This window comes from Ovis canadensis, chromosome 24, assembly GCF_042477335.2.
Source record: "Ovis canadensis isolate MfBH-ARS-UI-01 breed Bighorn chromosome 24, ARS-UI_OviCan_v2, whole genome shotgun sequence".
Lineage (NCBI taxonomy): Eukaryota > Metazoa > Chordata > Mammalia > Artiodactyla > Bovidae > Ovis > Ovis canadensis.
This window is the reverse complement of record NC_091268.1, coordinates 16,357,547-16,379,552: the sequence shown is the minus strand read 5'-3', so window position 1 is coordinate 16,379,552 and position 22,006 is coordinate 16,357,547. Positions and strand designations below refer to the sequence as shown.

Below are 22,006 nucleotides of genomic sequence, written 5' to 3'. Positions count from 1 at the left end.
AGAAGCAAAGTGGGCTGGGCCAGGCCCAGTGACTCTCAGCCCTGTGATTTGAGTTTTTAAGGAGCAGATTTTATTTCTTAGGGAAGTTCTTTGTTAGTGCTTCAGGAACCCCTGGTATTGATGTGGTAACATTTGTTACAGTTGACAACCAGGATTGATACCTGATCGTAAACTGGCCAGCTTACCCTAGGCTTCTCGCCAGCCTTGTGCATCCTCAGGGTTTGGGCGGATGTGTAATGACTCGGATCTTCCCGTTAGGGTGTCACTGCCCTCAGACTCTCTCTGCTCTGCGGCTGGTCCCTTCCCACCCCTGCTGGCCGCTGACCTTTCACCTCATGGTCCTGTCATACAGTTGGGACCACAGTTTGCAGCCGTTACACTTGGAGCTGTGTGTGCAGGGGTCCCCGTGTCTCTTCAGTGCTTGCTAGTGTCTTTCTTCTTATTGCTGAAGAGGTCTGGGGGGCTTGTTCACCCATCACCCTCCGATGGGTGTCCGCAGCCCCTGGGACTCACTGATGCTGCCACCCCGCCTACTTCCTTGCGGGTCGTGCCATGCAGTGCAGGACCTCTGTCTGTTGGAGGCCTTTGGTCAGTGCTTGCGAACAAATAGCTTACGATTTTCATTTTCTCAAAATCATCTTTTCTGTTCAAACTCCTTTTGTCCTCGCCATGCCCTGCTGTGTGGTCCATGTTTCTCGTCATTCAATCAGTTATTTGGAGCTGAGTGTGGCCTGGTAGAGGTGGGCCATTAAACGTGGGCGTGGAAGCGTGTCCTGGGGGTCGGCACGGCGCTGCCCCGGCCTTTCCTGCAACACCTCGGCGGTCAGCCCCACTGGGCAAGTTTGGTTAAAACAATGGCGTTTGTGAAAAAATAAAGGGAAGGTCGATTATTAACCAGCCCAGAGAAAGTGAAAGTCGCTCAGTCGTGTCTGAGTCTTTGTGACCCCATGGACTGTCCACAGAATTCTCCGGGCCAGAATACTGGAGTGGGCAGCCATTCTCTTCTCCAGGAAATCTTCCTAACCCAGGGATCGAACCCAGGTCTCCCACATTGCCCAGGAATGCATTTTATTTTCAAGAATCTCCTTTTATTGATTACGGCTTATAAATAACCCTTGGTAGGTTTTTATTTTTGCTTTGAGAGAAATTTCAGATAACATGAAATGAACCATTTAGAAAGTAGACTTTATTTCTCAGGGCAGGTCTGGGGTCCACGTTGTGGAACGCTCTGGGGCTTGTCACGCGGCCACTGCCTCCCCACAGGCGGTGGCCCTGGTGCCAGGGGACGGCTGTCGCAGCGTCACCTGCGGGTCAGGCCGCGCCTTCTAAGAGCGCATTTCGGAGGTTCCTGGTCTGTTCAGTGTTGCGCATCCTTCACTTTCCTCCGGTTCTGAAACTGTCCGGTCTCCCCGAAGAAGCCCCGGCCACACCCTGCCGCGGGTTTGCCTGTCCTGGACGCTCCCTTTAAGTAGGCTCAGATCGTGCCTTCCGTGCCTGCCGCTTTCGCTGACCACGCGGGTCCGGCCCGCTCAGGGCTCACCCACGTGGCCCATGTGTCCGTGCTTCGCTCCTTTCCCTCCGCCGCGGGACAGGCCTCACGGCATTTCCGGTCATCTGCCCAGAGACGCCTGAGGCAGCGTGGCCGCCGTGAGCGGGCGTGCGCACGTCCCCGCGTGGACCCCTGTCTTGCAGACACCAACTTCGTGCTGGGCAGCTACAAGACGGAGCAGTGCCCCAAGCCGCCGCGCCTGTGCCGCCAGGGCTACGCCTGCCCGCACTTCCACAGCAGCAGGGACCGGCGGCGGGACCCCAGGCGCTTCCAGTACAGGTGAGCCCAGGTCGCGGGTGTGGGCCTGGCTGCCCCTCCACCAGGCTCACGTCTGGCTCGAGGCTCTGCTTTAGGCAGCGGCCCCTCCACTTCCTTCAGCCTCCCTGGAGGCCCCGGTGTCCAGGGATACCAGCTCAGCGGATGCCCCCACGGTGGCAGGTGTGGTCAGGGTGTGGCTCCTCTGTTTCCCTGTCCCCCCCGCAACCTGTGCGCCCTCCCGTGAGGGTGCCTGCTGGCAAGGGCCCGCCCTGGCAAGGCTGGGAATCCCAGTGCCCACAGCCTGCTTCGCCCTCTCTGGGGGCCTGACTTCCTCGGATTGTGGGTTTGGGTTTCACCTGGGGTCGTGCACCTGGGCAGTTCTGATGTCTTCCTGGGCCATTTCCTCCTCCCTCCAGCTGTCCTCAGCTTGGTGCCCTGCTTATCCTCAGGTTTGCCAACCCGCCACACGGGCCCAGCACTGAGAATGGTAGGGGCTGGGGGCGCAGAACCTCACCTTGCCCCTCCTGTGGGTCCCCAGGTCTGTGTCCAGCTTGTTCTTTGAGCAAAGAGTCACTCTCCAATCACCTGACACTGCCTTGCATGCCTCACTTGGCCTTCACGTAGAGAGAGATCATTTTATGACAGCTACTGTTGTGAGTGGTTTAACGAGAGTTGAGGGTCAGAGAACCTCTGAGTATTAGTCACTTGATGTCATCTCGAGAAGATGAAGTAAATTTTACTGCATATAAAAAGGTTAGAAAATCGTAAAATATGTCCTATTTCCCACAGATAAGTTTAAAGTAAACCCCATACAATAAAGCTGCCGGGAAGCATCTGAAGCATGGAGGGGGTTGTTAGGGTTTTCGTGTCGTGGGACCCAGGTCTCAGATTCAGTGTTGAAGCAGTCTGGCGGGGAGAAAAAGGGTGTTAGTCCCTGGTAGGCCGGGTGGCATTGAACCTGGTCGCCCAGATGCTGCAGGAGGCCTGGCTGAGTCTCAGGGGCCCTGGGGGCTCTGACTGAGACTCACCTCACACTTTGTGGAAAATGAAAACGGGCTCCCGGATGCCTTCCGGGCTCCCCTGGACGCTTGTCCTAGTGAGGAAGGGCCAGAGTGTGCAGGGCTGGCACCTGGTCCCCGGTGGCACGTGGGGAGGCCGTCTGCCCGCCTGACCCCGCCTTGCCGCAGGTCCACGCCCTGCCCCAGCGTGAAGCATGGTGACGAGTGGGGCGAGCCGTCCAGGTGCCCGAGCGGGGACAGCTGTGCGCACTGCCACTCACGCACGGAGCAGCAGTTCCACCCCGAGGTATGGGCGCCCGATGGGGACTCGCGGTCTGCTCACGGGGTGGATGCCTTGGCCACTTGGGCACTGCTGGGTGGCGGGCACTGAGCCAGGTGCATCTTTCAGGAAATGCCAAGTGGCCAAGCTGACCTGGAGGGTGGCTTCGAGGACAGGCGCCACAGGAGTGGCCTGGGCCCACGTGGTTCCTGGGCTGACGGGCCCCACACAGGCGGGGCGTCCGGGCCGCCGGGAGGGTTGGGGGGTGGGAGGCGCGCTGTCGGCATCCGTCTTCGGGAGGCCCCGCCGCAGTGTGGTTCTTCGAGCTCCGCGTCGCGACTGGCTTGGCTCGGGCCTCCCGCGGATGCAGGCCTGCAGCCCGGTACTCTGCGTGCTGTGTCGCCCTTGTCTCCTAGATCTACAAGTCGACCAAGTGCAACGACATGCGCCAGACCGGGCACTGCCCCCGGGGCCCTTTCTGCGCCTTCGCACACGTGGACAGTACGTGCCCCCTTTGCCGGGAGCGGGCGGGGGCTTCGCCTCGGGCGAGGGTGGCTGGGAGGGTCGGGGGCCTCTGGGCCTCCTGGGGCCCAGCCTAGCCCTGCCTCTGGGTGCCCCAGGGTCCTGAGTGCAGTCACTGTGACCAGATGGGCCCTTACAAAGCACCTGAAGGGGAAGCAGCCTCGGGTTCGGGAGGTGCACAGATGTAGCCCTTCCTCGCTGCCCCCGGGAGCTTCCTCCTAAAGCTGTGGGCGTGGGTTCCTGCTCTTACGAGCATGTTACAAATTCTGATTTTACTTTTTTTTTTTTCTATTTTAATGGTGAGGGTGGCTTTTCCTGTTGAAATTCTCCATGACTTTGGAGTCTCTTGCGGGTCAGCTCATACCTGTCAGAGGCTAGTACACACTCGCCCACCCCCCCAGCTTGGGGTCCCTTAACCAGAGTCTCAGCCAGGAGCCACTCAAAGCCCCCTTTCTCGGCAGAGAGCCTCGGGATGGCCAGCGACTGGAGCTGCCGAGACCTTGCCCTCGCCAGTGTCCCCACGACCCCCAGCGGGCAGCCCGGACACGTAAGTGGGGGCATCCAAGGAAGATGCCCGCTGCTGTTTGGTTTGAATCCAGTGTCAGGCACTCAGATGGGTGTGGTCTCTGTGTGGTGCGGTTGGAGGCAGCCTGCCTGCAGGCTTGGTGGCGTAGAAGCGTCTAGAAGAGTCCTGGCCGAGTCTCGTGTTTTGTCAGACACGCACGTGTCAGTCCCGTGTGAGGTGCAGTCTCTGCCTGAGGGTGAAGAAGGACCCCCGTCGGGCAGGTGAGGCTGTGCTGGCGGCTCCCCGTGAGGAGCACAGCTGGCAGCCTGGGACTCGGTGTCTGAGGTGCAGGCGTGTCTCAGGGTCACCGTCTTGGGGTCGTGAGTGTCGCAGGAGCTCTTCCTCTTCTCCGTCTGTGACTTCGACAAAGCCATCTTGCAGGCGCTGCCTCCGCATCTGCCTGCAGGTGGAGCTGAGTCCTCTCAGCGGGGCAGGGAATTGGGCTGCCCTCCTGGGCGATGCCCGCGCTGTGCCCGGGTCCGGCTCTCGGCTCCACTGCTGCCGTAGGCAGGGCTGCACTTGGATGCAGCCCCCTCCCAGCTCCTCAGTTACCCTGGGGTGGGACTCCAGTGCAGCTCCTTCAGGGTGAGCAGCGGTGGTCCAGCCACCATTTCTGGCTGACCTTATGTGAGCTAGAACTCGGGAGGGCCTGAGCCTGAAATCTCCAGAACTGGAAATTGAGGGAGAAGTTAAGATCCTCCAAGGAGTTGTTACGGAATCCCTTGTACTACTCACGACAACAGGTCATAAGCCAAAAGACTGAGTTGTTGGGGCAAAGAATAGCAACTTTATTCAGAAAGCTGAGAGACCAAGAAAACGATAGACTAGTGTCTCAGAGAGCCCAGGTAGAAGTCAGCCTGCTTCCGCACTGAAACGGGAGTGGGACTGTGGTTGGTGGGGCTAGCCTGTATATTTCAGACTATAGGCAGCATTCTTTTAGTGGTTAATTTGTAGCAAAAGCAATACAATACAAATGTTAAAGTGAAAGAGATCCAATATGGAGTCAAATTTGTTCTTCTGTGTTACAAAGTGTCCAGTAAAAGATCAGAGCAAAGTGATTCAGAGTGAAACATCCAGCCTTCCCCTGGGCTGGAGCAGGACCTGGAAACTGGCATTTCCTTCTGCCCCACGTTTTCAGCAAATGCTCAAATAGACTTTGAGAGTCCAGGAAACATGCGGGATCTGAGGTGCTGGGGCACCTCAGTTGGGCCCACGCCTCTCGGCGTGAGGTCAGGGATGATTGGTTTGGTCAAGACCCTAAGGGAATACGTTGGTTGGGGTATTTGGAGACCCTCAGACCTCAACATGGGTCTTGCTGTCCCAAATCAGCCATTTTCATTTAAGGTGATGGTGAGGGGATTTGCTTGGTGACTTGGTAGACTGGAGCTAAGACTGAGCTCCCAATGCAGGGAGCCTGGGTTTGATCCACCTGGTCAGGGAAGTTGATCCCGTGTGCCGCAACTAAGACCAAGCACAGCCAAATAAATAAATATGAAAAAATAAATAAGCCAAGTGGGGGCTTGGACTAGAGGTCAGCTTCCCTTCCCTGTTGCCCAGGATCTCATCGCCTTTGACAGCCGAGCTGAGCGTGAGTGAAGTGCCCTGTGCCCAGAGGCGCACTGCTCTCCCCACCCTCCTCCCGCCCCGTTCCAGCGCGCCCATGCACAGCTCAGCGCCTGCTCAATGTGATGGGAGTTCCTAGCGTTGCGGAGCATGAGCCCCCACCCCCGTCCCCAGCACAGGGAAGAGGCAGAGGGGCCTGGATGGGGCAGAGCCCTGGGACTTGATGAGGAAGCCAAGCGGAGCTGTTTCAGGATGGCCTGCCTCCTTCACAGTGTAGCTTCTCCTTAGAGCGAGGGTCTTGGGTTCCGGGTCAGGGCCTTGGAGCCATCGCCCAAACCGGGGTTGCGGGGTCACTTGTGGAGTTCTAGGAAACCAGAGGTACCCAGATGGCCTCAGAGTTGAGCCATCGGGTGGGAGGAAGGGGCCCTGATCAGGGCCAGTGTGAGCACCTCTTCTCCACCCTCCATGGGTCCTTCTGCAAACCCAGAGACCAAACAGGGCGGGGTGGCCGGAGCCATCAGAGGCTCACTTATCACACGGTTGGACACAGGAATTGGAATACCTCTCAGGCCTGCGCGTGTTTCACGGCAGCTTTGTGCCGTTTGCCCTGAGAGAGTCCAGGCCCTGACGCTGCAGGCTAAGCCATCCTCGTGCAGGTGCCCCCGAAGGTGGTTCGTGAGAGTCAGGAACTCCACACACAGGCAAGGGGGGGAAACAGTTCCCTCTACACTTTTAGGGTTAGTGTCTGGGGTCCCGCAAATTAAACTGACCAAAGCCAGCTTAGCTGGACAAAAGATTCATTATTTATTCATTGGGATGCCAGACCTGAGGACTTATCTACCGTTTTAACAGAGAGTGATAAATTGTGGAGAAGCGACTAGACCTAGGGGTTTCTGCTTTCAGGGAGCTGAATTACGGGATGGTAAAGATTTGGGGGAAATAGTGGAAGAGGAGGGTTATGTAGGGAGTTTGTGGTGAGGTTCAGCTTCCTGCAGCCCCAAGTGATCTGAGTTCTCTGGGGTGAAGCTCTTCCCCTTCTCTTGAGAGGCCTTGTGTCCAGGCCGGAAGGAGAGGACAGAGAATCACCTTCCAGGAAACCATCCTTCTTTGCCTCAGGGGTTGACTCTCCAAGACTCTCCGCTCTAGAATGCAGCCCTGCCTGGGACGCTTTATTTGATGCTGTGGGTTCAGGGACCTCTCACCTGCCTCCACACGGACCAGCCAAGAGCTCAGAGATCATGTCAGGTGCGGGAAATGGAGCCCAGGAGAGCTGACGCAGAAGCAGCGACTTGAAAGCCTTTTCTGTTCCCTGGACTTCAGTGCTTGGCCTTTCCTGCCTTCCTGGTGGAGCTGAGGTCTCTCTGTGTGGTTCTGATCAACTGCTTCTCCTTCCAACAGCAAGTGCGTTTTCTGTTGCAGGCAAAGCGGAGAGAGTCACCTGCCGGCGGCAGCCAGAAGGCCAGTGAGCAGGACAGCAAGCAGGTACTTCGTGCTGTCTGCGACCAACCTCTGCCTGTGCTAGGACTCTGCACGTAGCCGGTCACACTCACCTCCGCCTCACACCGTGACCGGGCTGACGTCCACTTGTGAGACAGCGCCTTTCTCACGGTCTCCATAGAGCTGTCTGTTCCGTGTGTCCTTTGTCTTCATGTTTTAAAAAATGTGCTGTACCTTAGAAACAACAGAACCAAAGCCTCTTAAAGTTTCCTCCCACCTTGGGAAAAGAAGAGGAGCCCTTTGTGGTCTTCTGTATGGGTGACGGCCCCACAGACCGAGGCTTAAACTGCAGGCCTTGGTTCCGTCCGGAGCCCAAAGTTGCAGACGGGGAGTGAGCGGCGTCGGTTCCTCCTGGGCCACCCTCTACCATCTGCCAGTGGGCCCCGTCTTCCCTCTGCCTCTGTGTCTGTCTCCAGTCGTCCTTTTGCCATCAGGACATGAGTCCTGTTGATCAGGACCTGCCCTGACAACCTCGTCTTAACTTGATTCCCTCGGTGAAGACCTGACTCCCAGTCAGGTCCCGCCCAGAGGTGCGAGGGGTCAGGACTCCCATGTCAGTTCCAGCCGAGCCCGTGACAGCGTCCGTTGGTGAGCCTGGCTCCCTCTTGGGTCGCAACCTGGGCTCGTTCTCACCTCTGCAGGATCTATGAGGCTACATGGAGGCTTCCCCCCAAGTCGGACCCTTTCTCTCTCTTTTGTGCCACCCAGCTTCCCGTGTGCTCATTTAACTGAGTTGTTTGAGAAACAGGGATTTTTTTCAGACATGGGACGCATGTTTTTCTGCCACCATGGAAAGGCGGAGGGCGGAGGGAGCTTCGCCAGCTTTGCAAGGCTGGGGCCTGGCCGGCAGACAGCAAGCACACACCCTCTGCTCGATTGTCACTTGTCTCTGCTCGGAGCTTTCTTTTAAATCCCCAAGTGGACAGGGTCTCGCTATTTCTTTTCTGCTGGTTTTCTTGGTGCCCCATGGGTGCTTCCCGGGGGACTTTTCAGAGGGAGATAATCAGGACATTTTGCCATTAGGAAATTCTGAAGTCAGCAGGATGATTGAAAGTAAAAATACAAGCCAGTTACTTTGTGATTTTTAAAAAAGATATTGAAATTGAGACATTGCTCATTAAGAATCTGAAACATGAAATGTTAATAGTAGCGTAGCCAACAGGGCACCTGGCTATGGTCTCAGGGCTGTGGAGGAAGGGCCTGGAAAGGAGTGCGGTGCATGGTGGGGCACCCCGAGAGGGCTGGGCAGTTCCTGATGTGATGAGTGAGCTGTACCCCCTCAGGCACTGTGAGCAGGCTGGCCAAGTTCATCTACCAGCCAGTGCTCACCTACACCCAGGGACCCCCTCCGTCCTGTCCCAAAGCCAGGCTCCAGGGACAGTGAACAGGGGTTGGGGGGCCGTATTGGAAAGCCATCTAAGAGGGCCCCTGGGGCCCTGAGCTTTCCACTTGTTTGATGGGTCTGCTGGAATGTCCAAGGGACGCCATGGCCGTGAGGCTGGCCTCCTGGCTCTTGCAGGCAATTGGTGCTCAGAGCTGCTTTGGGGACCCCTTCCTGCATGTGGGTGCCGTCCACTCCTCCCCAGGACCTCAGTCTCCTCCTGTAGCCACAGAACCCTGAGTCCCTGGGCCCCAACAGCAAAGCCCAGACAACACACCGTCTCGCTTTGCTACAGCCTCTGACTCCTGGTTTCGTGGTGACCTTGGAAAGCCCCGAGGCCTGACTTCATGACTCAGTTCATTTTTATCGCTGCCTTTACTGTGCGCAGTGCCCTCCACGTTCCTGGCTGTTTATCCAAGATTGTGCCAGTTCTCGTCCTTTTAATCTATCAAATAAAGATAATGCGAATTGCCCCAATCTTTTATTTTTGTTGTTGGATAATGAGATTACAAGGTTATTTCATCGACATCATCAGAAGCGTTGCTGGCTGTCTGCTCGTGCCCTGGTGGCTTCTTCCTTTCTGCTGTGCATCGCCATTATCGTGATCCTGTTGTCACTAGTAAGAATGACACTCTCTGGATGCACTTGCTTCCATCCCTGGGTGGCAACAGCTTACGATCCTGCGGTGACGGTTTCTAACTTAACCAGACGTTTAAAGCCCCTCCCTCTAGAATATCTGGAAAAGTAGTTGGCTCTCTGGTCTGCTTTGGGGAGCGAAGCGACCTGGCCTGTCCGTTGTGACTCTGTCATTTCTCTGTCCCCCAGTGTCCTCTGTCACTGCGCGGCCGTGGTCACGTTGCTGTCCCCGAGCCCAGTGCTGGCTCATCCTGTTGTGTCTTTACACAGAGCCACCTTGCGGTGTTGGCAGTGGGTCACCCCCTCGCTCCCAGCATGAGTTCCAGCCTCGCGTCCAGCCTGGCGTCCAGCACCGGCTCAGGCGGCTCCTCGCCCACCGCTCTGCCCACCCTCTCGGCCCGCACCCACCCGCTCGACCCCGCCAGCAGCGCCGGCGAGGGCGTCCCAGGTAAGCCCGGGGCTCTGCTGCCTCTCTGCACTCGCCTTGACACCTTCCTCTGCACACGTGTGGGCACACGCTCCTTCGTAGGAGCGCGTTTCCGGCGGTCACCTGCCACTCGGGCTGTGCTGCCCCAGGAGAGCGCGTACCTCGCTGGGCGCCACGGGCGGGCCAGAGCGGCAGCACCACCGAGAACCTGAGGCTTCAGAGAAATGACGGGTCCTGTAGGTCGGACGGTGACCAGGGTGGGGAGCGGGAGGCGTTCCCAAGGCACAGGCACCGCTACCAGCTGTGGAGGCGTCCCTGGCGGCTGGGCATCCTTGTGGGTTTGTAAAGTAATCACCCATGTAATCGGATGCGGCGGTTCGGTTAGGGGTGGTGGTCAGGGCACAGAGCCCTGGCTGGGACTGTGGTGAAAGCCCAGGGAAGAGTGGAGCTGGTGCGTGAGATGGCGTCTGCCAGGTCACGCTGGTCCCCTGGTCCCCGTCTGGGCAGTGGGTACCTTGCTGTTGTGGGAAGTCACAGAATGTTCAGAGCTGCCCTCTGGCCCCGGGAGGAGGGCTCTGGCTGGCCTTTCCGCTGTTGGCACCCAGGACCTGGAGTGCACAGCGACACCACCACCCCCCCACCCCCCGCCCCGCCGCTGCAGGGCTGACAGGTGCTGGCTGCCTTGCTTCCCCTGGGGTCCGTTCAGGCTGCACCTCTGCGATGCAGTCACTGCCTGATAGCTCAAACAAGCCGGCGCTCCTTGCAGACCTCCCCCTTCATGGACTCCGCGGAGCCCTTTCAGGGCCACTGGGCTGGTTCCTCTCCCTTGCCTTCCACCTCACACAAACAGCTGGAGCCCTGCAGAGTTCACTGCCAGGTGGCCGGCCAACGGTGGGACCCGGGAGGGAAGGGTTGAGCGTTTTACTTGAGCCTCTGCGGGTGGGCAGAGTAGGAGCAGCCGGCCAGCGACAGGGCTTGCGGAGATCCCACTTTAACCCACCAGAGCAGCCCTCGCCGCGGTGGTTTTCGCACACCTTGGGCCCGGGGTCCCAGCACGCCGCCTCGCAGCGCCAGAAGAGTCAGGTGCTGGTGCGAAGAGGTGGAGTGCCCCGCCGAAGGCGCGTGCTCTGGGCAGTGGGGACGCGGGGCTCCGAGGACGCGGAGCCGCGAGGCCAGCACCACTCCGCAAGCACCAGTCCGCAAGCACCTGTCCGCGGTGCGCGGGCCAGTCGCGGCGGGGCGGGGCCAGGGACCAGGGCCAGGGGCGGGGTACGCTGGGGGCGGGGCCAGGGACCAGTGGGGGCTGGGTAGCCGGGCGGGGGTACCCAGGGGGCGGGGCCGGGTGTGGTGGGGCGTGCGTCACCGGGGCGGGACGTTTCAGGGGCGGGGCGATCTAAAGCTTGCGTCACCGGGGGCGGGGCATTCCGTGTCGGGGCAGGGCGATCAGGTCTGCGTCACCAGGGGCGGGGCCGGCGCGGGCGGGCGGGGAGCCGGCCGGGTTTGAATCGGCGGCGGCGGCGGCAGCGGTACCAACGCGGGGCGCGGGAACGGTGAGTCAGCATCGTCAGCCCCGCGCCGGTAGGGTGCGGGCCGTCATTCTCCGGAGCTGCGGATGGGGCGGTGTGCCAAGTCTCCCCGCTAGATGCATCCCGCCATCCCCTCCCCGCAGGCGGCCAACTCCCGCCCCCCTAAGCAGGCCAGGTGACCCCTCAGGTGCGGTGCATCCGCTTCTTCCTCTCGCCGCCCCGGCCGCCCCCTCCCCTCCCAGTGGCCCCCGTAGCAGCCTGCGGCCCCCGCGCCGCGACCAGGCGTGACAGCCAGGGGTCCGTGCCAAGATCTTGCGGGTTGCGGAATGAGGTCAAAACAAATCTCCCGTCTTTAGGACCCTGCTCTGCGGGGCGCTCGGGTCTTTTCTGCGTGGGTGCCATCCCCCGGGTTCTCCAGGGAAACCTGCATCGCCTAGCGGGGGTGGGTCTCCCACGCCCAGGGTCTCTGCCTTGTCCCGGTGCGAACTGCCGCTGCACTATGGGGAACTCAGACCAGCAATGAGCCGCTTTGTCGGGTGCATGTCCATCTAGCGATTAGCGGAAGGACAGCCCGCCAGGGGCATCCTGGCCCGCCCCAGGGGGTGACGGGTCAGGGTTCCCCATTCTGGCCTCTAATTCCTTGCGCTGTAAGTTGTCCCCGTGTGTCGCCTGGTCCTGGGGACCTGGGCATCCCTCAGATGTGCTGTGTCACGTTGGGAACTGAGCTTTGCCAGGGCTGTTACTCAGCAGTTTTCAGCTAATTGCTGGCTAATGTCTGGGCAGTTCCTGGCACTTTGACACAGCGGGTTAGAGGTCAGGTGACTCAGTCACGTAGATTCTGAGTGTTGAAAGTCATTTCTTTTGAGAGAACATCTCAGAACCTGGATCTGATCTCAGGGAGAAGTGGGGTGTGTAGTAGGAGAGAAACAGCGCTGACTCCTTTGGGGGCCAGGACACCTCTCAGGGGCGCCTGCCACCACCCCACACAGGCTGTGGCTTGTCAGGTGAGAGTTGGTCCTGGTTGTGCCCCGGCTGCACCTGAGGGGGCAGGGCAACAGCAAGGTCCTTCTGTGCTGAGTCACAGGGTGGGGGTGGGGGAGTGGGATGAAGTAAATGCCTTCAAGGTGAAGAAGGCTCCTGCACTCAGTTTATTTTCATCCATCCATCCGCTCCTTCTTTTTACATGCCTGTTAGTCAAAAAAACGTTTATGAAACTCTGCCAGCTTTGAAGCCAACCTGATTCCCCCCACTGCAGGGTGAAGGGCTAAGTCCACGTTGTCGGGCTCAGCTGACTGGCGTGTCCCAGGCAGTGGACGTGCCAGGTGGTTTGGGAGTCTGGGGAGGTGGTGCGAGGCAAGTATGCAATGGGCGGGTCACCCTGCTTATGCACAGCAGGTGAGTCTGCACATCAGCCCGCAGTGGTCTGGGTCTGAGATGGACCACACAGTCCAGGTGACTTGAAGGGATCTAGCAGGGGAAGATTCTGAGAAGGGTTTTGGAGGCTGGGCAGGAGTTTTCTCAGAACTGCTGGGGCTGATGGGAGCTGTGTGCGAAGCTGCTGCCCACGGCAGTGCCGCAGTGTGGAGGCAGAGAGGAGCCCTCGCTGGAGTGGGTGAGGGTGAGAGAGGGTCCTGCTGGGAAGTGTGGACCAGTCACTGGTGGGGGGGGGGGTGCGTCTTTTCTAGGAGGCAGGCCTTGGGACGTGAAGGGGTTGGCATCCCTGAAAGTCTCCTCCTGGGACAGAAAAGGTCAGGGTTGGGCAGCGTGCAGAAAGGGGGGCCCTAGGGGGGTGGGGCAGAGGAGCTGAGGGCCGTGCTGGGCTCCTGCTCAGCATGTGGGTGCTGGTGCAGCAGCCTGAGGGAGGCACCTGCACGCACAGTTTGCTAAGGGGCTGGGGCTGCTGTTGGTCCTCCCTTGCTGGCAGGCGGTGATGCAGCCGCGCTGGAGGACAGCTGGTGTCTGCAGGTCAGCACCACAGAGGTCACTGGTGTCCAGGTCTGACAGCCACAGGAGGGGCTGTGGGGCTGCCAAGGAGGACGGGAAGGCTGGGAGGTGGCCCCAGGCAGAGGAGGGGAGAGGGATAGGTGGAGGGTGGCGGTGGGGGCGTTTAGGAGCACCACTCAGGGCTGGGGGGCAAGGCTGGGGCAACAGTTTGAAGAATGAGATGGCAACTGGGGATCGCAAGAAGCGGGGGTCAGCCAACTTGGGGTGGATTTGGCTGAGCGTCTACGGGGCCTGCGATCATGTCTTAGGAAGGGTGGGAGCCAGAGGTGGCCTCTTTTGCAGAGTTGACCACGGCAGGAGGGGTCCTGAGAGGCCTGGAGCCCTCAGCCCACAGGAGGTGCTGTTGGACACAGAGAACAGCCTGGCAAGGATGGGTGGTCCCAGTTACTGTGGGTTAAATTAAAGGCCTGCCTCAGCCCTGCACTCTCTGCCCCTGACCCTGGGAACGTGACCTTATTTAGAAACAAGTCTTTGCAGGAAATTCCCTGGTGGTCCAGCGGTTAGGACTTCTCGCTTTCACTGCCCAGGATCAACCCCTGGTCGAGAACTAAGGTCCTGCAAGCCGTGAAGTGCAGCCTGCCCCCCACCAAAAAATGAAAAATAAAAGTCTTTACGGGTGTAATTAAGGTAAAAATGAGGTCATTAGGATGGGCCCTAATATGATATAACGTGTTCTTAGAAGAAGGAGATTTGGACACAGAATAAAGGAGAGGGAAGACCACGTGAGAACAGAGGCATTGGGGGGCCGGAGCATCCACAGGCCGAGGGCCACTGAGGATTGCCCGCTGGGAAGGCAGGAGGGCGGGCCCCTGGAGCCTGGCAGAAGCGCGGCCCTCTGCCGCTTGTAGACCGCCACCCAGGAATTCTGCCACTTGGCACCGGGCACCTGGGAGTGGAGGTGGGAGGCTGACCCAGAACAGGCAGGCCTGACGAGGGTTCCATGGTCCACTCCGGGCTGGAGGCTGGGGCCTTGGTGCGTCCGGCCAGGCATCAGGGGCACTGTGGGGCCCTGTGGCCAGCAGGGGACATAGGACTGGGCCGTGCCAGAGAGGCCCCAGCCTTCTGGAGGGCGTGCTCTGGAGCGGACCCCAGCGGGAGATGGGGACAGAAGGGATCTGGGGCAGCAGCGCTCTCATGTGCTGGGCCCTCAGCATCACCACGTCTCCCCAAACCTGGCTGTGGCTGTGCTGGGTGGCCGCTCAGGCCCTGGGTCTGTCCCTGGAGCTCCTGCTCCCTCGGACCCTGGTCCCCAGGCCACACCTTCCCCAAGTCACCCCCATTGGGCTACGGGAACTCGGGGCGTTGGGGGACCCAACCTTGGCCATCCCGAGACAGCATCCCAGTCGGTGTCAGGACCCCAGGAGGGCGTGTCAGGTGGGGACAGTGGGGGGTGGTCAGCACCAAGAGGGCCACGGCCCTTTCCCCTGTCCCTTTGACAGGCCTGGGGGGGTGCACAGGGGTCCCCAGCAGAACAGGAGGGAAACAGCCCTGCTCACTTGCGGGACCTGGTTTGGGCCCTGGGGTGGAGGTCAGTGCAGGTCCCCCCTCGTTGTCCGTGAGCCCCTTTCTCCCCATGGACGTCACCCTCCTCAGATTTTCTGTACTAGGCAGGCATGTGATCTGGTCAGATTTTACCAAACGATCAGAAGCTGAGTCGGCGAGATGAGGGCAGTGTTGCCATGGCTATAGGAAGGGCGGACCCCGAGCCCAGGCAGGTCCCCCCGCCACAGAAGCCTGGATCCCCCTTCGGTGACACTGGGTCTGTCCCGCAGGATCCACCCTAGACCTTCACCTTGGTGACATCAGCCTCGTGTCCCCAGATAAGGACCTGGAGGAGCACGACGGCTGTGACCTGGGACCCGCAGGTAGTGCCTAAGCCCACACCTTCCAGGGCTGCCCCCTGTGCCTCTGGGGTGGGAGGGGTCCTGTCTGCCTCCCTGCACCCCCCTACCCCAAAGCCCCTGCAGAGTCAGGGGCAGGCCTTTGTGGCCATTCCGAGGAGATGGGTAACCACCACGTTGGTATGAAGACAGATAGGTTCACGGTTCACATCAGATACTGAATCGTTTTTTTCAATGTAAAAGTTCATCTTTTTTTTTTTTTAATTTCTCTGATCTTAAACCACTTATGGGGCCTAAAACGTCTTGGGACCACTGTGCCTGTGGACAGGTCACCAGGTGGGCCTAGAGAGCATCTGAGGGGTGAGACATGTGGCCTTCTCACCTGGGTGGGAGTCCCCCAGCTCGGGCAGTGCTGGGTGATTCCCGGGCAGAGGGTCTCCTGTCGTGTCTGGTCCCTGGGACTGCAGCGACTGCCTCCCACTAACCCGACCCCTTACCCCCAACTCTGTGCAGGTCAGAGGTCGCTGGGGGGCTCGGCCCCTGTGGCCATCCCGGGCTGCCTGCCACGCTCCCCATCCCTGCACTCCTCCTCATCCCTGTCCGCCTCCCCGCTCGGCTCCTTCTCCCAGTCCCTGCCGGGCCCACTCATCTCCTCGGCCATGACGCCCCCCCAGCAGCCGCCACCCCTCACGTCGGAGCCCAGAGCGCTGGGCCCTTCAGTCTCATCCTACAACTCCTTTGGTGAGTGGCCTTGAGGGGCCCCAGGGTTGGGGGGGAGCCACAGTGCGGCCCATCATGTCCTGTTGCAGCTGCTTGGCTGCACATGCCCTGGGGAGGGGGCCTGGGGTTCGCACCTGCGCCTCTGGGGGGTTCAGTGTGCCTGGGACCCCATGCCGCCCTAGGACGCCACTGTGGTGGGACCCGCCTCGCAGACTACCAGGCGCAGGAAGTCAGCAGAGGCCAAGCACAGAGGCAGATGGATTTGCAGAATGCATCTGCAAATGGAAACTTGTGATTTGTTTTTAAAGAAACTATTTTTATTTTTATTATTTTTTTAAAGAAACCATGTTTTTAAATACTTGTTTTACTCTCTAATGTCACATACATCAATAGATGTCACTCACATAATCAGAAACCCTGTGGGGTTCTCCAGGTCCTAAGTGTGGACAGGGTTCTGGGACCAGGGTCTGAGCTCCGCGGCCCCCACGACGCACCTCTTCGGGCGAGTGATGGCTCAGGCATCCTTGCTGGGGGGCAGGGCTGGGGTCCCCAGAGCTGGCTGGGGGGATGCCCAAGAGGCCCAAGCTCGAGCAGGCTCCTCCACACACTCAGGCTTGAATGGCGTCCCTGGCAGCATCTGGGACTTCGTCTCCGGCAGCTTCTCTCCCAGCCCGTCCCCCATCCTGAACGCCGGCCCCGCGGCCTCCTCGGGCGTGAACCCCAGCAGCGCCGAGCTGGCCCGCGTCCGGCGGCAGCTGGACAAGGCCAAGAGGAAGATCCGGCAGTGGGAGGAGTCCTGGCAGCAGGTGAAGCAGGTGAGCTGGGGGGGCCACGGTGCCGGGGGGCGGGGCAGGGGCGGGGCCCGCGGGGCAGGGGGCGGGCGGGGCGGGGGGCGGGGCGCCGGCGCCGGCTCCGCCAGGTCACCGCAGCTCCTGGGTTTCAGGCCTGCGACGCATGGCAGCGGGAGGCCAAGGAGGCCAAGGAGCGGGCGCTCGCGGCCGACAGTGCCCGGCAGCTGGCGCTGCAGAAGAAGGAGGAGGTGGAGGCGCAATTCCGACGGCTGCAGGAGGAGCTGGAGGGCCGGGGCTTGGCCTCCGCCCTCCCCGGGCTGAGCGGCTGCGGCGACATAGGTGCCATCCCCCTGCCCAAGCTGCACTCCCTGCAGAGTCAGCTGCGCCTGGATTTGGAGGCCGTGGACGGGGTGAGTCCAGGCTCGTCCTCAAGGAACCAGCGGGCTGAACACCGAGGTGGGGTGGGGGGCCGGGCACAGCTTCCGTCCACTCCCCACTCGCCTTCTCTCAGCCACTGTGCGCCCCCCCCCCCCCCCGGACAGGGGCCACGTCGCCCACATCTTTGGGTCACCCTCTAGGATCCTTGGTCACCCCCTGCTGTAGTGCTGAACCCGCTGCCCTTGGCTCAGCAGGAAGACCCTTCCACACCAGGCATTTTGTTAGAGCCCAGGGCGTCTGGGGGCTCCCCGGCCCTGCCTGTTATGCACGCCACTTCGCTGGCCCGGCCCGCACACACCTCATCTCCGAGGGGCCTGCACACGGGCTTTGGCTTTTTCTTGCCGGAGGCTGTTCGGAGCTGGGGTCCATCCTGCCCAGGCCCCTCCACCGGCCGCCTGCCCGGCTCTCCTCCCCTCGCCCTGTGGTGGAGCAGGCCCTGGGAGCTTGTGTGGAGGGAGGCTTGTGGTGGGTCCTCCCTCCTGGCTCCTGGGTGGCCGCGGGAGGGCAGCCTGCCCCTGCCTGATGGTGCTTCACACCTGGCCCACAGGTGATCTTCCAGCTGCGGGCGAAGCAGTGCGTGATGTGCGGGGAGCGGGCGGGTGCCGTCCTGCGGCCCTGCCAGCACCGTGTGCTCTGCGAGCCCTGTGCGGGCAGCGCCCCCGAGTGCGCCTACTGCACAGGCCAGCCCCTGGCCTGGTGACGGCTGCCTCGTGCGCTTCCTGGTGCCACCGACGTCGGGACGCCAGCCCCGCGCAGCCCACCCACGGCCTCAGACTCTTCCTCACAGACCCTGACACCCCACGGGGCGTAAAGGCAGGGTGACCCCTCGGGGTCTGTGGTCCTGACACCACTGTGACTGGATCCTGGGAGCTCAAGTCCCGAGAAGCACTTTGTAGACGGAAGAGTTTAGGCAGAGGTTCCAAGTTGCTCTGAGCTGCTTTGAGGTTCGTGTTTTTAATATGCGATGATATGAAGCTTTACATGTGTACTGTGAACAGAGCACTTCCTCTCGGTCTCTCTTAGCCCGTAGCACGGTAACCATGCTAGTTCCTGTCTGAGATTAGTACTTATGAAGTGAGCATTTATCTAGTAGAGACACATCTAGGATCTTTACAGTTTTCGAATCAAGTGCAAACCAATAGTATTTATAGCAGAGTGATTACCGAGAGACGCATACATGTAGATGAAACTTATGGAGGGAACTCACTTCCTGCGCGTGTGCGCAGTAACTGCAGCGCCAGTGACAGCCCTGTGGCCGCAGGCCCCGCTCAAGTGCCTATGCCTCGGAGAGCCGGCGATGGCGCATTCCTCGTCTCTGGACCTGGCCAGCGTTCAAGTCAGCAGGGCAGTGGGGCGGCAGGGAGAGCCCTCCATGCTCCTCCTCCCCCAAGCTCGCTGGTGGGCTTCCCGGCTGTAGCACGCCCAGTTGCCCAGCCGCGTGGGAGACACTGTTGCCAGGTCTGTTTGTCCAGGTGTTGTGGTCACGTGACCACAGGTTGGGGGGACCTGGCCACTGTGAGGGCTGTGCGGGGCCAGGGTGGCAGCAGGGCTGCTGGGAACAGGTAGGATCTCAGTGGCAGCTTCGGTCTCTCCTGTCTGCGTTGGGTCACTTTTCCGAGGAATCCGGGAGGAAGTAAAGGCTGTCTGTAGTTGGCCAAGACCTTACTCACAGGCATAGATAGGGCAAGGATCTCCCAGGAGTCTGCTGCAGGCGCGGAGCAAGGACTGGGCCCTGGCCCGGAAGGGACAAGCTGCCCCTGCCCGCCTGCCCAGGGCTGTGCCAAAGACTTTATATAGCATTTTTTTAAAGTGCAAAGTGACTAGGTAAAAATTTTTATCAGTGACCAAATTAGAATGTATTTACTATAGTGAGAGGTTGAAAACCTTTTTTTAATGTAAGACACACTGATGGGAAAGCTGTCATTCAAAGGTGGGTCCATGGCTCCATGCAGCTCGCCCGCTGCTAACAGTAACTCTGACTCAGTTGTGGTGAACCTTGTTTCTAATTATAGTGATGATGATTTATTAGCTCTTAGAAATTACGTATATTTTGTGCTATTGTTATCACTGTTTAAAGTTCTTTATTTTTATTAATATTTATGCACTTGTTTCCCATGGCAGGCCTTTGGCCTTCCAGGGAAATGGGACAATGTCTGTAATCGACTTCTAGCCTAGACATTTTCAAATTATAAACAGGAACAATTAAGCTTTAGGTATATTTATAAGCTACCCCGGTCAGTACTCTCTGTGGGGTTCTGGGAACTGGAGGCGCACCCCCCCCCCCGCCCCGCCGGTACTTGCTGGCTCTGAGGACAGGTGTGGTGGGAAGACCAAAGAACCACCGGGGTGGGGCTCTTGGGGCTGTCCCCCAGCGGCCGGGTGGCCCTGGCCTTCTGAGGGGCGGAGCGAGCCTCCCAGGCTGGGCCGGGCCAGGCTCAGGGTCTCAGGGTGTCACCGCCCCGCACTCAGATGACAAGGGGGTGCTGGGTGTAGCAGCTGAAGCTACACGGTGCTTGGCGAGGCCGCGGTTCTTGCTGCCAAGTGTCAGCTCCTGAGTGCTCAGTGTTAGCGGTGACATTCCATCGTCCCACCATCTGTCGCTGTGGGCAGAAGACCTCGACTCCTTGTGGATGCTTCATACAAATTAATTTATGGAAGCCCCCATCTGTATGTTCGAGTGTTTAGATGAGAATGCTATTGGGATGGAGTTTTCTTAACCCAGAAGGTAGTATTTATAATGCATAATCATTTACTCGTAGTGAATTGTTTAAAGTTGTTAACACTTGTTTAAATTTTTTTACACTATAGCATTTATGCAATGGTTTACAGAATTCATGGAATTATTTTTATCAGTATGGAAATTAATTAAAACTCTGATCTTTATTTTGTCTGCATCTTTGAGGACAACCCCTAGAGTCTGCTTGGCTCAGAAGGAGAGAAAGGTCTTCAGGCTGAGGCTCACAGCCCTGAGGGTCACAGGGTGTCCCCACGCAGTCCAGGGTCACCTCGCAGGGGCTCCGCTATCCCGGCCGTGGGCATCTGGGGGCCCCAGTGCTCAGAGCTGGGTGTTTCTGCCAAAACACCAGGCAGTAGGAGTCAGGACCCAACCGGCAGGCGCAAAGCCCAGGTGGGCTTGGGCCCCCCATCCCTCACTGGGCACCACGGACCTGTGGGCTTTCCGTAGGGGACGCCGTGCTGGGTCAGCACGCCTTGCAGTCTCTCTATCTCCCGTGACAGGGCCTTATGTGCCTAGACCGGGAGTGGAGAGGGGTGGTCAGGCCCTCGGTGGGAGGCTGCCCTCGGCCAGGGGCGGGCCGTGTCTATACCTCCTGGCAGCTCTCCAGTGTCTCAAACCGCAGGCCCTTGGTGCCTCCTTCCTGCTGCGCTGTTTCACTTTGTTCTGATGTCTTCAGATAACCAGCATCTTCAAAAATCGCCCTGAGCGACTTCTCGTAGCCCTGCAAGTGGAGGATGAAGAGGGAGCGCCCATTGGGCTGCCCGGGCCCCTTCCGGGGCCTGCTCGTGACTTACCTGGGCTGTGATCAGCTCGTCCACCAGGTCCTGCTCCAGCTGGTCCCACCGCTGCTGCAGGAACGCGGGCAGGGTCGGGTACACTGAGGGTCCGATAGAAACTGGCTGAGCTGAGCCCCTCTGCCCCCCAACACCCCCCCCGCCCACCCAGGCACCCACCTAACAAGGAGTGGGGGTGGCAGACGAGGGGTGTCTCAAAGGTCAGTGCGTAGACACAGGTGCTCGGCTCAGACACATGGGCCAGCCGGTTGCTTTTGCCGCAGGTGAGCTCCACCTGGGGGGGACCTCAATGAGCAAGTGGGGGAAGCAGGCCCCCCACCCCCCCGCCTCCACTGCCCACCTTGCTCTGCCGGCTCCGCGACTGGCATGCGTCACCATCCCGCATCCACATGCCCCTGAAGGTGTTGTTGGTGATCTCCCACTCGTGCCAGATGCTGCGGAGGGGCAGAGAGTGAGGCGGGGTGGGGCACGGCGCCCCGGGGCCTCGGCCGCACCCCACTCACCCGAGGATCCCACTGTAGGCGTTCCAGCGGAAGGTCTGCTCGTGCTGCGTCACGTTGTGGAATGGGCAGAGCTCGTACTTGTACCTGCGGGCACGGGGCCGTCAGCGGGGCCCCGGCCCCCAGCCACCCTGCCCTGCCCTCACTCACGTGGACTCCACCAGGCTGAAGCACTTGCCAGAGAGTCTGGAGAGGTGCGCGGGGCCTGCGGGGAGAGCGCAGCCCGCTGAGCACGGTGCCCTGAGTGGGCGCAGAGCCCAGAGCCAGGGCCCTTCGTGGACGGAGAGTGCCGGAAACGCGCAACGAGGCAGAGGGCGTGAGTGACCTCAGAGCACCAGCTCACACCCCATGAAAACAGCGCCAAGGACCACTGCAACCAGCAGCACTGACCCCCAGCGTTCCGGAGAACGGCTCGCCGGCAGGCAGGCAGGCGAGCCCCTTGCAGCGAAGCCCCGCCCCAGCGAGGCCGTGAGGGGCAGCCTGGCTGGGGCCTACCAGGAGCCTGACCTCTGTTCTGCCCAACTCAGATCCCAGGCAGGAAAGGGGGCTGCTCGTGAAGGCTGCAGGCAAGGGGTGACGGTCAGACACACACAGCAGGCCATCTGGACACAGGAGGAGTGCAGGGAGACCCCGGGGGGCCTGCACGCGGACGCCCCCAGGCTCTGAACATGCCCACCCTGGTGAAGGCCGCCCCAGCACCGGGCCAGCCTGCAAGGCACCTGTAGCTTCTCCAAAGGAAAACCCAACAGGACCACCTGGGAGAAGCCCAGACGCTGGACTGACTGAAAACAGACGCTGGACTGACTGAAAACTTCAGTTAAACAAATGCCTAAAATATGCTTAAGGGGCTGGAGGGAAACATAAAGAACCAAAGCGTGTCCAGAAGATGACACGTGGGCAGAGAGTGAACCAGGTCGAGAGGAACTACAAAACCCTGGAGCCGAAAAATACAACTGAACTAACAGACCCACAGAAGGAG

The 22,006-nt window shown here is 59.9% G+C and overlaps 2 protein-coding genes across 3 annotated transcripts in view; one reads left to right on the top strand and one right to left on the bottom strand.

Moving 5' to 3' along the window:
* The window catches only part of UNKL (unk like zinc finger), a 31,614-nt gene extending 11,735 nt beyond the window's left edge, over positions 1 to 19,879 (top strand). For both annotated transcript variants that reach the window (XM_069570458.1, XM_069570459.1), the window contains exons 5-15: positions 1,693 to 1,828; positions 2,995 to 3,112; positions 3,502 to 3,586; positions 4,069 to 4,154; positions 7,155 to 7,217; positions 9,520 to 9,697; positions 14,979 to 15,071; positions 15,561 to 15,788; positions 16,380 to 16,582; positions 16,711 to 16,968; positions 17,544 to 19,879. In XM_069570458.1, coding sequence (XP_069426559.1) covers positions 1,693 to 1,828; positions 2,995 to 3,112; positions 3,502 to 3,586; positions 4,069 to 4,154; positions 7,155 to 7,217; positions 9,520 to 9,697; positions 14,979 to 15,071; positions 15,561 to 15,788; positions 16,380 to 16,582; positions 16,711 to 16,968; positions 17,544 to 17,696 — 1,601 coding nt within the window. In that variant the 3' untranslated portion in view covers positions 17,697 to 19,879. The remainder of the gene's footprint in view (positions 1 to 1,692; positions 1,829 to 2,994; positions 3,113 to 3,501; positions 3,587 to 4,068; positions 4,155 to 7,154; positions 7,218 to 9,519; positions 9,698 to 14,978; positions 15,072 to 15,560; positions 15,789 to 16,379; positions 16,583 to 16,710; positions 16,969 to 17,543) is intronic.
* Positions 19,858 to 22,006, bottom strand: part of GNPTG (N-acetylglucosamine-1-phosphate transferase subunit gamma) — an 11,636-nt gene continuing 9,487 nt past the window's right edge. Inside the window, exons 4-11 of the mRNA XM_069570462.1 lie at positions 21,178 to 21,232; positions 21,031 to 21,114; positions 20,868 to 20,961; positions 20,687 to 20,801; positions 20,528 to 20,610; positions 20,323 to 20,454; positions 20,164 to 20,245; positions 19,858 to 20,067 (exon numbers count right to left, since the gene is read on the bottom strand). Coding sequence (XP_069426563.1) covers positions 19,970 to 20,067; positions 20,164 to 20,245; positions 20,323 to 20,454; positions 20,528 to 20,610; positions 20,687 to 20,801; positions 20,868 to 20,961; positions 21,031 to 21,114; positions 21,178 to 21,232 — 743 coding nt within the window. The 3' untranslated portion in view covers positions 19,858 to 19,969. The remainder of the gene's footprint in view (positions 20,068 to 20,163; positions 20,246 to 20,322; positions 20,455 to 20,527; positions 20,611 to 20,686; positions 20,802 to 20,867; positions 20,962 to 21,030; positions 21,115 to 21,177; positions 21,233 to 22,006) is intronic.